The 14047-nt window shown below is 38.5% G+C and overlaps 2 protein-coding genes across 4 annotated transcripts in view; one reads left to right on the forward strand and one right to left on the reverse strand.

Annotated features, from left to right (window-relative positions):
* Nucleotides 1-14047, reverse strand: part of LOC132159576 (CD48 antigen-like) — a 159053-nt gene that overhangs the window by 113209 nt on the left and 31797 nt on the right. The window lies entirely within an intron of this gene.
* Nucleotides 6645-14047, forward strand: part of LOC132159574 (uncharacterized) — a 30615-nt gene continuing 23212 nt past the window's right edge. For all 3 annotated transcript variants that reach the window (XR_009437871.1, XM_059569135.1, XM_059569136.1), the window contains exon 1: nt 6645-6805. Coding sequence is in view for 2 of the 3 variants with exons in the window: in XM_059569135.1 (XP_059425118.1) it covers nt 6760-6805 (46 nt within the window). In the remaining variant the exon portion in view is untranslated. The remainder of the gene's footprint in view (nt 6806-14047) is intronic.

The following is a 14047-nucleotide window of genomic DNA, read 5'->3' on the forward strand; positions in this document are numbered from 1 at the left end:
GTGAGATCATAATCCTCCTTGGTTATTCAAATATGACACAACCGCTGTGTTGTCTGTCCTGATTAACACATGACGGCAATTTAGCAGTCTTGAAAAATATCAGAGAGCTAGAAGACTGCCAACAGCCCCAATCTGTTATGTGCCACCCTCACTGTGCCTCAGTCCAAGTCCTGTGGGCTGGGCATCAATGACCTGTCAATCAACCTGTCAATGACACGTCTGTACTGACAGTCTTGTGGCAAAACAGACCTGTCTTTCTGAAGATATTTGGCCAACATCCAAGTCTTTATCATCAGAATGGATTACAGGGGATGCTGCTGCCATTAGATCCAAAAGTCTGAGGCACAAACACACCGTCACTGTGCGGCCTTCTTTGAAATTGCGACAACATGACATGGAAGACTGAACGCGTGGGGGAGACAATCGTGACCTTATCGCGTGAGAGTACAGATGTATCCCCAAAAAGGTTATCCACTTTCAGGGGATCAAAACACTCTTTGGAAATTCGTTAAAAAGCTTGAAAGTGAGAGAGAATAGATTTTACCACCAACATCTTGAATTTGCTCGTCCTGAGTGTAGCTGTCATAAAATGTGCCAGAGGCTTCAGAACCTTTAAGGCTGAAGTGTGCAGAGTGTCTGAGGGGGTGCTCGGAGTGGTAGCTCGGTCCAACGCTGCTTGAATCGCATTTGCAGTGAGACAATCAATTGTAAAGCCTTGGGACTGTAGTGAGAGGGTTGGATGTGCATTAGGAGTCCAACAGCGCTCTCAGTTGCAGGGCACAGTCCCTGACAAACAGCAGAAGTATCAAGAACGAACACGGCGTTTGTGATGCGCGTTGATTAAGGCTGCTTTCAGGATCTCGACACCTCTTGTTGGTCTATATAGCTACCTTTGCCCTTCATGAAAACTGGGGGGGCGAATTTTTTTATAACTCATCCGTTTAAATTATATTAAGCCTTAAAGTTCTGCATAATTAAGGGCGTGGCAACTTGAGTGACATGTGGATTGCCGTTGGAGTCTTCAGGGTGACGTCATGGACACTACATCCATGTTTTTATACTCTATGGTGTAAACACACCTGGCAATAAAGCTCATAGTAATTCTGATTATGCTGGTGCATACGTGTGGGCAGGTAATGATGATGCAGAAGGGCACTCGGCAAAGCAAACTGTGATAAACGCCACTACCAACACATGATGGGTAACTCGCAAATAACAATGTTCCTCCATGTTTTCCAGCACTATACCATCGAAAGTACAAGGTTTGAGAAGTAAAAATCAGGGCAGCATTTAAAACATTTCAAAGTTAAAGTTCATGCAAACAGATATTAATAGACATGTTTCAGTCATATATTTATGGTTTAGGCCTATAACAAAACCCAGTGTTAAAACAGAGTGCAAACAATTATATTTGGAACATTAAAATACTGTAGAGGCTATTCAGTATGAGGTTACTTCAGCATTCATTATGAGGCTAAAGAACACGATTTTATAAGGGATCACATCCTTGCTGAAAAAAACAATAGAAACCATTACAGAAATTCTAATGGTTTCCATTACAAAACCATTACAAACCATCAGCAATTAACCATTAAAACCATTACCAAATGGTTTCCATTACGTAGTGTGTTTTGGGCATATTCCATTAGGATTTATTGGTTTGTATTGGTTTCCATTACAAGTTTTATTTGGAACATTAAAATACTGTAGAGGCTATTCAGTATGAGGTTACTTCAGCATTCATTACGAGGCTAAAGAACACGATTTTTAAGGGATCATATTCATAGTTATAACAATATAACATGATATAAGAAAAATCAAAGATGGTTTAAATGTCCTTTGAAATAAAGCTAACCACTAACCACTTATGAGGTCAATAAAAGCAGTCAAACCTAACAAACAGTTAATGTAGCAAGGTTTATATATATATATATATATGTATATATATATATATATATGTATATATATATATATATATATGTATATATATATATATATATGTATATATATATATATATATATGTATATATATATATATATATGTATATATATATATATATATATATATATATGTATGTGTGTGTGTGTGTGTGCGTGCGTGTGTATTAGTCAATATTTGAAGTGGATCAAAAAAGTTAATCAACAATGTTCTTAGACAATATCACATTTTGTTTTTAGGACAACTTTGAGAGGATTTGATCCACTTCAAATGTTGACTGCTGTATACACACACACATACACATAAAGAAAACAAGTAGTTAGAATATAAACTTATAGAAAGCAAGTGTTTTTTTTTTATGAAAAACGAGTAGTAAAAAGAATAGAGGGTAGAGGGTAAAGTGTTTTTTTATTATTTAAATACAAACATGTAAACAAATATGTAAAGAATTATGTGAAGTTACACATTTACTTTATTTTTACAGTTACATTGTGTGGCATAGGTAGAAGTTCTCAGAAGTGATTGGGGGGGGGGGGGGTTCTTGACGTCATCAAATCAAAGTCACAGTAAGTCACATCCTGATATGAATCAGTCTTTGAAAGACCCGTTATTATTCACAATTCACTGACCAATTATTAAAAGACAGACACTTGAATTTATTCCTGAATTAATCAATCTTGTACGAATAGATTGAATAAAAGGCTTTTTTTTATTAACACAGTGACTTACCGACACCTAGTGGCGGTTTTACTTCCATTAGTATCATAAAGTAGACCTTATGGAATGCCAGAGCTGCCAATTTTAAAAATAAATAAATACATAAATAAATATACAAATAAATGTAAATAAGAATAAATAAATACATAAATATATAAATAAATATACATAGAAAAGCAAGAAAAGAAAATAAATAATTATTTATACATTTATTTCCATATTTATGTATATATTTATTTTTTTTCCATATTTATTTATTTATTCTTTTATTTATTTATACATTTATTTATTTATACATTTATTTATTTTTACATTTATTTATTTATACATTTATTTATTTCTTCATTTATTTCTTCCTACATTTCTTCCTGCGTAGGGTAATGAGGAGGGCGTGGTTTACCTCAGATATAGCAATCGAGCTCAGAGTAAGCGAAGGCGAAGGGTTGAGGCCACAGTGATGCCTATTGTGTGGCGAAATACAATTAGTATAGCTCACTGACGTTGATACGGTCTGTGACTGCGAGGTATATGGTCAAAATTCTAAATCTTACTGTGTGACATGGATAGGCTACTCTTTATTCTGGACATGGCCGTAGAACATCGTTTGGTCTGGATTTGTAAAATGTCCTGGGCTAACAAACATGAAACAGGGACTCTGCAATGCTTAATTTGTAAATTGCGAGGTCCCGGAACAAAGCGGATCCGGCATGTGATTACAGGAGGGAGAGGTGATGGAGCACTCGCGCAATCACATTGGTCAGCAGTTTAAGTGATCGACTGCATGCATCAGTTGCTTTTAGGGTCTGTATGTTCATGAATAACATGGAAATGCCATGCAATTTTAAAAAAACAATTTCCAGGCCTAAAAACGTTTTGAAAAAGTTGTGGAATTTTATTTTACAAATCCCTGTATAATAGAGTCCTACATTTCAGTGGGGGACTGTGTAGCTATGCCGCATGGTTTTAATAATTCTCGCAGCTTTCAAGTTTATAATGAGGAAAATTCCTGCATTTATTCAACATAGCTTGTAGGTTTGAATAATAAAATTAATCCACTACAAAATGTAAGATTAAATAATTCATTCGAAACCAGTCTTCGAATCCATGAACTCTCTCGTGCGCTTCTCATCAGCGCATCTCGTCTGCACAGTGACCTGCAGCACGCACCGACACAAGACTTCACTCGCATCTCAGGACAGCTGACAGAACAGTCACTTGACTAATCGGGTCATTGTTGCATTGTCACAAAAATGTATAATTTGCACACATTTAGAAAATTTACAAAAAGTATTTTAAGCCATGGTCAGATTTAAAGTCTGAGATTATTCCATCAGTTCTTGAATTTAAATTTTTGTGTATGTGTGTGTGTGTGTGTGTGTGTGTTCAAAACAAGAGTGTCTGTCTCAGAAGCTGAAGAAATGAGGCCAAACCTTAGAGGAAATAAACAACTCCTAACTGTACGGAAATAACTGGCTGAGAAGATCAGTGACATAAACCAGATAAAACTGTCAGTGGTAAGTGTTTACATATCCATATCCGAATGGAATTGCTACAACCTCTTATCTAATATGACTCGATGTGAATAGAGACTATGTACCATAAAAAGTAGACAATGTAATTATTCAAGCCTATTTGTGAAACTGGACCACAAAACCAGTTACAAGGGTAATTGTTTTTATTTTATTTTTTAGATTTTTATATCAATAATAATAATAAATAAGTTTTCCATTGATGCATGGTTTGTTAGGAGGACAATATTTGTCTGAGATACAACTATTTGAAAATCTGGAATCTGATGGTGCACAAAAATCTAAATATTGTGAAAAATATTTCAAATCCAATGCAAAGCATTTTATTAATAAAAAATTAAGTTTTGATACATTTATGGTAGGAAATTTACAAAATATATTCATGGAACATTATCTTTTTTTAAATCCTAATGATTTTTGGCATGAAAGAAAAATCAATAATTTTGACCCATCTTGCACACACCATATCTCGCTGTCACCAAATCTTCTCCACTGTCACAAAACCTCAACTGTGTGCATGCGTCAGTGGAACCAGACGATAGGCTTAAATGTTCTGCGACTTGACTGTTAAAAGCAGATGATTGGCTTTCCAGCGGGAGGGGCAGGACATGTGCATACAACCGCCATCTTTGCCGTTATGGGTTTTCCTTATATAGTTGTATTGAGGATTGTGGAAGTGGTATGTCTCTTATAAACTGTCTCTGGTATGGAACAGTGATTAAACTGACTTGGAACCAGAATTCCAAGAATTCCGAGAGGAATCCAGTATTCAGACAGACCATGGAATAACAAACATTTATTTACTAATAGAAGGTTATTCTAAAGTAATTGTTTTAAAAAATGGTTCAAGAGTGTTTCACTTTGGTCTGTTACTATAGGAACATCGGCTTTACATTTCCATACTCCTAAACATGACGCTGAACAAAACAAACTGGTTTGTTTTACTCATGAACATAAAATGAGTAATGGACAAAAGTTCACATCTGTCAAGAACTTGAATCTGCTCAAAGTGCCCCAAAGTGTTGGACGAATTTAAACATGATGATGTTTTGTCAACAACTAAGTTTTTGCAACTAGTTTGAGACTGCCATATAAATATATGTATGGATAATCTCGCATACTGGTAATGTGGTTTAAGTGGTACATTGTCCTAATGAATTGTCCTTTTTTTTTTGCAGGTCTGAGACAGCTACAATGAAGCCACAAACACAGTTCATAGTTCCTGTATTTCTATAATGCATTAATAAATAACAATAATTAAAATAAAATATAATGTCAAGGTTTTGTGTTAATTCCAGCTATGTTGAGTATTCTGTGAATAATTTTGATTTTAGGTGCATATTCTTAATTCTTTGCAAAACAACCTGAACTGTTATCTATTGAAAGGTTGGTATGTAGTTTAAATAAATAAAAATTATATTCTTGACAAATCCTGTGTACAGTTTGTATTAATAATTTAAATTATTCAATTATATTAATTAATGACCTAATTACCAGCTATCAGGTAAACATTCAAATCAGAACCAATACAAAACTGCAACGGAAACTATTAAATATGTGCTAATAAAGACCAATACAAACTTGTAATGGAACCATCAGAACCAATATAAAACTGTAATGGAAACCATTAAATATGTGCTAATAAAGACCAATACAAACTTGTAATGGAACCATCAGAACCAATACAAAACTGTGATGGAAACCATTAAATATGTACTAATAAAGACCAATACAAACTTGTAATGGAACCATCAGAACCATTACAAAACTGTGATGGAAACCATTATGTGCAAATTGTGACCAATACAAACTTGTAATGGAAACCAATACAAACCAATAAATCCTAATGGAATATGCCCAAAACACACTACGTAATGGAAACCATTTGGTAATGGTTTTAATGGTTAATTGCTGATGGTTTGTAATGGTTTTGTAATGGAAACCATTAGAATTTCTGTAATGGTTTCTATTGTTTTTTTCAGCAAGGATGTGATCCCTTATAAAATCGTGTTCTTTAGCCTCATAATGAATGCTGAAGTAACCTCATACTGAATAGCCTCTACAGTATTTTAATGTTCCAAATATAATTGTTTGCACTCTGTTTTAACACTGGGGTTTGTTATAGGCCTAAACCATAAATATTTGCCTGAAACCTGTCTATTAATATCTGTTTGCATGAACTTTAACTTTGAAATGTTTTAACTGTTGCCCCGCCTTCTACTTCTCAAAGCTCGTACTTTCAATGGTATAGTGCTGGAAAACAAGGATTAACATTGTGCTTTGTGAGTTACCCATCGCGTGTTGGTAGTGGCGTTTACCACAGTTTGCTTTGCCGATTGCGAAACGTGATTTGTAAACAGTTTGCCAGAACATACCCTGACCTTAGAGAGTATGCGGGTTCGAACAAGAACGGTCGCAACATCTCGTTTTGACTTCTCGCGTTGTTCTGTGTGATTTGGACAACTTCACGTTGCATCCCTTCAAGTTACGCATCTCTCTTGCAGTCTGCAGACAGACCCTTCTAACAATACTCTGGATTACATCATTCAGCTCGGACGCAGAAGCGACATCACTATGAGGAACCGTTATTTCTTTTTTTGGGTTTTATTTCTCAAAGAGGGTGAGTCATGTTCTTTTTTTATATTATTTTTCTTCCCCCTTCATTAATTCAACACTTTCGCTTTCAATATACACAGGAACATGCGGCTTGCTGTTATCCTTTAATTTGATTGTAACTCCATACCAGTGGCAATATAATCTTAGGATTGGTTACTGTTTTAGTGGAATACAACATAAATCACCATGAAAATCACAAGTAAATCTCCTTAGATCTAAATATCTCTTCGTTGTTTTTAAATCAAGTTTAAATCAGGTGTTGTCGCTGTCAGTCTTTTAGGGTGCGGCTAAAAATCTACCAATAGACATGTGCACATATTAATAATTTATCATAATTTATTGTTCCTGAACTGTATAGTCTACAGTAATCAGCATTAATACCTTGACTTTTTTTCTCCTTTTTAATTTGAGGATGATGTGTTATAGTTCTATTTACTGCTTTAGCACACTGAAAAAAAACAAAGTTCCATTCATCCAATTAAAAACATTTAGAATAAAAATAGGGCAAGTCATTTATTTTTCAATGGCTCAAATTTAAAAAAAAATTAGATTTTTTTAATTGGATGAATGAAAATTTTTTAAGTGCACTTTCTGTGTCATGTAAATACGTCTACACCAGAAGTAGAAAATACTTGCTAATATTAAATATAGCCATTTTTTATTTATTTTTTTGCTGAACGAACGCAGTTGTTACAGTATGATTTTGTAACAGTAGCCTAGGTGGGGTTGTTATTGTTATTGTGGTAATCAGTTTTGAAAAAGCATTTCCGTTAACCCCGAAACAAAATGTAATGCTGCGCAAAATACAGGTGTAAAAAAATAAATAATAAAAACCTTCACATTGTAGGCGTTGTAGCTAGAGGGTTTGAAAGCAGTCATCTTAACAGAGGCCCCGAAACTGAAATGGTAGCCATTCAGATGGCACTCTGTTGGGTAGAGAAAGGAACGCCTAGTTCCTGATTTAATGGCATAACTAATTAGTCTTCAAACGTTCAAATCAATTAGAAATTATATATTCAAAGAAATAATGAATGTATTATATAAACTAAGACAAGCAGGAACAATAGTGAATTTTGTGTGGGTACCAGCACATGTTGATATACTAGGAAATTAAAAAGCTGATAAAGAGGCAAAAGAAGCAAAAGAAGCAAATGAACTCTCCTAAACTCAGTCTCATTAAGTAAGATGAAAGGAAAATTAAAAAAAAGCATGCAATCAAAAATGGCAAAGAAAGTGGAATATTTGTACAGGAAGGCATCTTTATAATATACAAAACAGTATTAGAAAAAGTAAATGGCTGTAAATGGCTATAAAGTTTCAGTAGAGTAGATCAGAATTTTTTAGCTTGTCTAAGAATGGGACATATTAAACTTAATTCGACTTTATGTAATAGGTAAACATAGTACACGATTATGTAAAACGTGCCAAGTAAAGGAAACCATAGAACATGTGTTATTAATTTTAACTAGGTATGAGCAGGAAAGGAATGAATTAATTAGAGAACATGGGGTGCAAAGCATTTACAATCAGAAATGTATTAAAAACAAATCAGTGATCAGGTAAAATTATAAAAGCTGTTTTAAAATACATTAAAAATGGTGAATTTAAGAATAGAATATAGATTTTAAAATGCACACCTAGACTGAAATCACTTTAACACTCCAGTGCAACTCGCAAATAAGCCCACTAAAGAAGAAGAAGAAGAGGCACTACTCCACTTCTTAAAGTGTTAGTTCAGCCAAAAATATACTTAATTCATACATTACTCACCCTGAAGTCATCCTAGTGTATTTGACTTTCTTCTTTCAGACGAATTCAGTTGGAGTTAATAAATAAAAAAATCTTTGAGCTTTCAAGCGGTTTGATGTCACACAGCGGGGGTTGCTGTTTAATAAAGGGCTCATCCATTTAAAAAAAAGTGTCTCACATGGCTCTGGGGGGTGAGGAAAGTCCGCCTGTAGTGAATCAATGAATTTTTGTAAGACAAATATCCATATTCAAAACGTAATAATCACTTTAATCTAGCTTGTGCTCACAGTTGTAAACAAAGCAGTTCTGGGGGAATTACGTATGGGGTCAGCTTTTCCATCGTCTGAAAGAAGAAAGTCATGTACACATAGGATGACTTCATGGTGAGTCATTTATGGCTTAATTTTCATTTTTGGCTGAACTAACACTTTAAGGGGTTCAGTGTGGAGGGTGGAGGAGCTGAACATGCATGCAACAGCACACAATACCTGGGCCCTGTTAGATGCAGAGTAGGAGGTAACACTAATGAATGCAAATGTATCGAAGATGAAAATAAGAAATGATCTTAAAGGGCTTGTGACGTGGATTTTTTTAAATTAATATTATTATTTTAATATGTTCCTTGAGGTTTGCCTACAATGTTAAAGTTTTTTTGCCCAAAAAAAAAAAAAAAGATATGGGAAAAAATATTATTTTCAACCCTCATTAATGACGATGATGACATTTTAAGTTAAACCTTAAATCTAAGATAAGTCAAATATTGTTTTACTTTATATTAATAAAAAACAGTAAAACCTTTAGTAAAACCAGTAAATGTAAAATGTGTCCTTCGCTTATAACTTGACTACTAAATTTTACCCTGTTTGCAATTGCAAATGTGAGAATTTTATAATCAACGTTAAGCAAGATAATCAGTCTCAGATCCTCAATGAGTCTTTTGTCGTTTGGAATAAGAATAATCAACCCCTGTTTCATAGTTGGAGATGGAGTTTGATTCAAAAACCCTTATTTAAAACTTTAAGCAACAAAGCTATTATATCCTCCCAGAAGAATTTGTTAAAAATTGTAGTCAGACCATCCTTACCATCTCTATAAAATTACTATGTTTCTTCAGATATTAATTCGGGGTCTGAGATAACGTCATTATTAATAATTAAACTATTGTAAGAAAAAGTGATGAGGACGTTGAAGATCTCGATGAAGGTGTTTATTGCAGCATAGCAGTGACAAAGTACATGTACTACCTTGGGTTCAACAAGGTTGGAATGAACCCCTTAACATCCAGAATCATTTTCCGTTTTCTGAGAACAATGAAAGTTGAAACCACTTGGAGGTGAAATTCAAAATCAATGGACTTGTGAAACGGACCCTGAAATAATCAGGCCTTCACAATAAGCTTTCATTCATGAGTAATTTTTTTTGCTAGAAAAGTGTCTCAGAGCTGGCAAAAGCTATGAAAGGAGTGTCTGTTTATCTCACAGAGTAAGATGCAGCTTGCAGAAGTGACATGCATGGTTGTTGTCCACACTGGAACTACCTGCTGTAATCAAAGCACAACAAACTCATTTAGCTTTGTCCAAGGCCCATATTTACAAAATATAGAGCTCTGGGATTTTATTATTTTTAAATGAAAAACGAAAAGAGGCAGTGGTATTTTACATCCTATTTTGTTTTATTGTAAATATACAGTGAGGAATTAGCAGCAGCAAAGGGAGCTGACTGATGTCATCAAGTACGCTACTGCTTGCAGAATTACTGGAATTGCATTGTCGCAGACATCACACTCCAGAGTCAAAAGATTTGCATACTTTGTATTGAGAAACATGGTCAGACCTATGTCACCAGACTATTTGCCTAATCTTCCCGGAACTTTAGACCGCGGTAGAAACACATAAAACAACAGGTCTTTGTGGGGGGCGGGGGGAGGGGGGGGGGCGGAGTTACTGGGGAAAAAAGTTTCTGGTACAATTGTTCTGGGTCAGTGGTTTTCAACCTGTGGTCCGCGGCCCCTTAGTGGGTCGCGGTGGTATTGCTGGTGGGCCGCCAATTATAATATTGTTAACATATATAAAAATGTCTAAGTCATAACATAATGACATCATTTCATATATATATATATAATTAAAATAAAAAAAAATAAAAAAATTAAACTATAACTTTGCTTCCACTATTCGAGCTGGCTGATTGGTTTAAGAATAAACCACCAATTTATATTTTTGCTGCATATGCTACATAACAACAAATTCAAACATGAATAAATGGCTGTCAACATGTTTCCTCCTGACTGCTTGCTCTGCTGACTGTCTATCCGCTGCCGAGCTCTGCCTGGATCTGGATTGCCCGTTTTGCTGAGCGGTGCAGCCCGAGTTATTTTCTGTTCATTGCCAGTTCATTGTAGGGCTGTGCGATTAATAGAAATAGTCATAAAATCACGATTTGAGCGTGCGCGATTTCTACATGGCTTTATAGCACGATTTTCCGCGGCCCTGACCTCCCGCAGTAGGCCTATGCTATCAGAACCAATCAGAATGCAACAGAACAGAACAGACCGGGCATATGTCTAACTACAGGTTCATACACTATCTGTGATGCGCCTTTTTTCCGAGCTCATGTTAACGGATCAGAGCGTTCACACTGAACGCGGTAAAAGGCTAGAAATAAAAACGTGCGAAAATAACTGATATCTACCACATGAGCATAGAGAGAGTTGCACAGGACGCAGTTTAAGTGAGAGGAGACACGTTTTAAGTGTTTGCACTCTCTCCGGGTGATAGCAGCGTGTATCTGAGCAAGCACGTCTGGTTTTGTGACAGACAAAAAGGAAATCTGCGTGCGAACAGAGAGATTCGCGCTCGTGCATTATTTTGATGTGCTTTCGCATTACAATAACGCATTCTCACTGCTGCTTCTGAACCGCTTACACAGACTGTATACGCACTGCAGACGGAGTAGGCCTATGTGTGAACCTCTATAATGTATAACAAATCTATTTAAACACCTGAGGCACCACTACAATTAATGAGCTCTATGAACAATGCATTGGAAAAAAAAAAACCTGGACACAGGTTTTTATTTATTTTTTTGCCGTAAGTCTATAAATTTTGTTACACCTTTACTATAGTGATTATTTTGACTTATGTCTGTTCTAGAGACGTTACAATTTTTTGAAGAAAAGTTTTTGTTTTTTTATTTTTATTTTTTTCTCCATATCGCACAGCCCTAGTTCATTCAATAAATAGAGTTAACAATCTAGCTTCTGAATACCAAGTTATTAACCCATCAATAGCAGTTTCAGTTAATTTTTTTGCAGTGGGCCGCCCAAACATATGTGTTTGGTTGTGTGGGCCGCGAGCTGAAAAAGGTTGGGAACCACTGTTCTGGGTAATCTCGGTGGAAATGCAGCATTTTTGTGAACGGTTGCACTAACGTGACCACCGCATTGTCGAACTCATAAGTGTCAACGGTTACTAGCCCTGACTCTGGAGGGTCAACGGTGATTAGCCCTGACTCTGGAAGGTCAACGGTGACTGATCCTGACTCTGGAAGGTCAACGGTGACTAATCCTGACTCTGGAGGGTCAACGGTGACTAATCCTGACTCTGGAGGGTCAACGGTGACTAGTCCTGACTCTGGAGGGTCAACGGTGACTAGTCCTGACTCTGGAGGGTCAACGGTGACTAGTCCTGTCTCTGGAGGGTCAACGGTGACTAGCCCTGACTCTGGAAGGTCAACGGGGACTAACCCAGACTCTGGAGAGTCCACGAGCACCTGACTCGACTCTGGAGAGTCCACGAGCACCTGACTCGACTCTGGAGAGTCCACGAGCACCTGACTCGACTCTGGAGGGTCCACGGGAACCTGACTCGACTCTGGAGGGTCCACGGGAACCTGACTCGACTCTGGAGGGTCCACGGGAACCTGACTCGACTCTGGAGGGTCAACTGGAACCTGACTCGACTCTGGAGGGTCAACGGGAACCTGACTCGACTCTGGAGGGTCAACGGGAACCTGACTCGACTCTGGAGGGTCAACGGGAGCCTGACTTGACTCTGGAGGGTCAACGGGAACCTGACTCAACTCTGGAGGGTCCACGAGCACCTGACTCAACTCTGGAGGGTCCACGAGCACCTGACTCGACTCTGGAGGGTCAACGGGAACCTGACTCGACTCTGGAGGGTCAACGGGAACCTGACTCAACTCTGGAGGGTCCACAAGCTCCTGACTCAACTCTGGAGGGTCAAATGTGGCTGTCATTCTGTGCAGAGGCGCTGGACAAGCAGCCATCTTGTGTCATAACTCTGGACCGGCGGCCCTCTTGGGCCATGGCGCTGGACCGGTGGTCATTTTGGGCAGTGGCGCTGGGCCGGCGGCCATCCTGGGCAGTGGTGCTGGGCTTGCGGCCACCTTGTGCTGTGGCGCTGGGCTGGCGGCCATCTTGCGTCGTAACGCTGGGCTGGCGGCTATCTTGCATCGTCGCGCTGGGCTGGTGACCACCTTGTGCTGTGGTGCTGGGCTGGCGGCCATCTTGTGCAGTGGTGCTGGACTTGCGGCCATCATGAGCAGTGGCGCTGGGCTGGCGGCCATCCTGGGCAGTGGCGCTGGGCCGGCGGCCATTCTGCGCAGCGGCGCTGGGCCGACGGCCATCTTGTGCAGTGGCGCTGGCTCGGCAGACGTGCGCTTCCTCTCCCCTCTCCGTCCGCCATGGTGTGACGGCGGCTCCGAGCCCCGGGTCGAAGGGGGGCCATGGTGGAGAGCGATGCCGAACCTCCTCTCGACCACTCACTCCTCTGCGACATCCCCTTGTCCCACGAAACACGACCAGGCGGGTTCCCTCAAAACACGTCTTTCTCTTCCGCTCGGTGACTGGGGAGGAAACATCGAAAAACATACCGCTGGATCTAGTGGGACGGAGTCCTTCTGTCACGACTCACACAAAAACGGAGGACAGGTAGATCCAATAGCAGTAGTATTTAATAAGGGAAAACCGTCACGTCAAATCCAGTCCAGGCAGGGGTCAAAACCAAGGCGGCAATCAAAAATACACAGAACAAAACAAACGGGCAAGAACAGAACTCTGAAGTGGCATGATAAATACAAGGACTCCGTAACACATACTAAAACAGACAGGGTATAAATACACAGGGAAATGAAAATGCTAATGGGGAATAGGCTGAGTGCAATGATTGATGACCAGGGACAGCTGAGTGCAATGCGGAGACAAATATCGTGGGAATGTAGTTCAGGAAGTGACAGACACCGTGGGGAAGGAGGACATCTAGTGGTTACCCAGGGAACACAAACCAGACACTGTGACAGAAACTAAACAGCACAAGTTTCAAATGCACAGCACAGACCATTTATCAGCTCGGGCCGTGACACAAATAAACTTGTCCGAGCTCAGAACAGCTTTACTCGGGAGCCAAAGTTGATTTCGCTACACTGTTACTGCACAGATGCAACAGTGCTGCGAGATCCAGTGAGAATTGTTTGAATTCGT

Source organism: Carassius carassius, chromosome 16 (genome assembly GCF_963082965.1).
Source record: "Carassius carassius chromosome 16, fCarCar2.1, whole genome shotgun sequence".
In the NCBI taxonomy this organism is placed as follows: Eukaryota; Metazoa; Chordata; class Actinopteri; order Cypriniformes; family Cyprinidae; genus Carassius; species Carassius carassius.